The 1,874-nt window shown below is 63.1% G+C and overlaps 1 protein-coding gene across 1 annotated transcript in view; it reads left to right on the forward strand.

Annotated features, from left to right (window-relative positions):
* Window positions 1-345, forward strand: part of LOC103808801 (membrane primary amine oxidase-like) — a 3,293-nt gene extending 2,948 nt beyond the window's left edge. Inside the window, exon 5 of the mRNA XM_009081604.1 lies at window positions 43-345. Within this exon, the coding sequence (XP_009079852.1) occupies window positions 43-345 (303 nt within the window). The remainder of the gene's footprint in view (window positions 1-42) is intronic.
* Window positions 346-1,874: the final 1,529 nt, after the last annotated feature.

Raw genomic sequence — 1,874 nt, forward strand, 5'->3', positions numbered from 1 at the left:
CAAGCAGCCACCTTATGGGCACCTGGCTCCTCTCCTGCCCAGGACCTGGTTGCCTGGATCTCCGTGGGGTTCCTGCATGTCCCCCATGCCGAAGACATCCCCAACACGGTGACTGTGGGGAATAGTGTTGGCTTTTTCCTGAGGCCCTACAACTACTTCAATGAGGACCCCTCAGTGGATTCACCCGACGGTGTCTACTTCAGCAGTGAGCAGGATCCTGGGGCATGTGATGCCAACCCCCTGGCCTGCCTGTCCCCCACGGCTGCCTGTGCCCCTCACCTGCCCCCCTTCCACTTTGGGGGCTTCCTCAACCTCAGCCTGGCACTGCCACCTGGTGGGCTCTAACGGGCTGGGGCCACTGCTGCCCCCTCCCCACAGTCCACATCTGGCCATCAGGCTCATCCTTGGAGGGGCTGTTGCCACCCCAGGACCTGTCCTCTCTGTGCCCCCTAAGGTGTGCTGTGCTCGGGGTGAGGATCTCGGAGGAGCTCAGCTCTTGTTTCAGCACTGCAGCACTGCCAAGGGTGGACCCAAAGCCTCTGAAAAACAGCCCCTATGAGTGATTTTTTTGATTTCCATACAGGATGTCATCCTGTGTGCTGTGGGGTGCCCACGGCCACTCTCCTCCTCCAGGTCAGGGCTCCTACCACCTTCCCAAGGTAGGTCAGCGCACACAGGGCCCTTGGAGCCATGGGTCGCCTGAGTTCTGCCCAGGCTGGTAGGAGTGTGCAGTGTGGTGTCCCTGTGGATCTGCCACAGGAAGCTGGCAGCTCCAGGATGCCTGAAACATTGCCCCCGGCCTCGCAGCTGCTGAAGCACCAGAGCCGCTGGGTGCAGGGGATGCTGAGCTGCGGCCGCTGCAGCAGTGCCACCTCTGCAGACAGGGACGGTGCCCTGGGCTCGCTGGGTGCCTGCAGGAGCAGCACTCTGCCCGGCCCCGCATGGGTGCTTCCTTGGCTGGGCTGTCCGTGTCTGCCCTTCCCAATAAACAGCACTCGGGTGCTTTTCCTGACTAAACTTGCGTAGCTCGTGGGTACTGCTGCAGCTCCTGCGGCTGGGGCCAGACCCTGGCACGGCTGGTGCTGTGGGTGCTGGTGCCCTGTAAGGGATGGCCTTGGCTTGGCTTTGCAGGGGTCTGAGGGCTGTGGCGCCTGCACAGCACCCAGCAGGGCTGTGTGAGTGTGCCCTGGCCCTGCTCCCGGACCCCAGGTGCTGGCAGGAGGCTCCTGCCAGGGAATATGCAACAAACAAGGGAGTTAATGTGTAACGGCTGTTCCGAGCTGCTTAATCAGTTCTGTCCTTGGCTGCTGCCCAGCGTGCTCAATCCCCCGGCACGGGGACCCTCGTTCCTGTGGCTCCAGCTGTGTGCAGCCCTGGGTGTGGGATCCTGCAGCCCTCGGAGCCAATCCCCACTGCGCCAGGCTGGGATGGGGGCACCAAGGAGCTTGGTGAGGGTGGTGCAGCCCTGGCACCTAGCTGCAGATGCCAAGCACTGGCTGAGATGTCCCTGGGGGCATGGTGGGTTCCACCCCCTCTGAACCCTTGCCCTAGCAGCTGGGTCTGCCCAGGACCACACTGCAAGGGCCTCGAGAAGCCCTAATGGCAGTGGCACATCCCCCTGGGAGCCAGATTGACTCCCTGCAGCACAGGGGAGGAGTGTTGAGAGCAGTGGCCGGCTCAAGCTCAGTGTGAGGTTGCAGTGGTCCCTGGGTGTCCTGGGGTGACAGCAGGAGCTGTGCCCAGAGGCTCCTCCCAGACCTCGTGCCTGAGGAAGGTCGTGGCCAGTGGTCTCCCTGCCCACCACAACGTGCCCACATGTGTGTGGTGCTGCCTGGACTCTGCCCATGTGCTGACGCAGTCCCGTGCTGGCAGTG

Source organism: Acanthisitta chloris, unplaced genomic scaffold (genome assembly GCF_000695815.1).
Source record: "Acanthisitta chloris isolate BGI_N310 unplaced genomic scaffold, ASM69581v1 scaffold15259, whole genome shotgun sequence".
Taxonomy (NCBI): Eukaryota; Metazoa; Chordata; class Aves; order Passeriformes; family Acanthisittidae; genus Acanthisitta; species Acanthisitta chloris.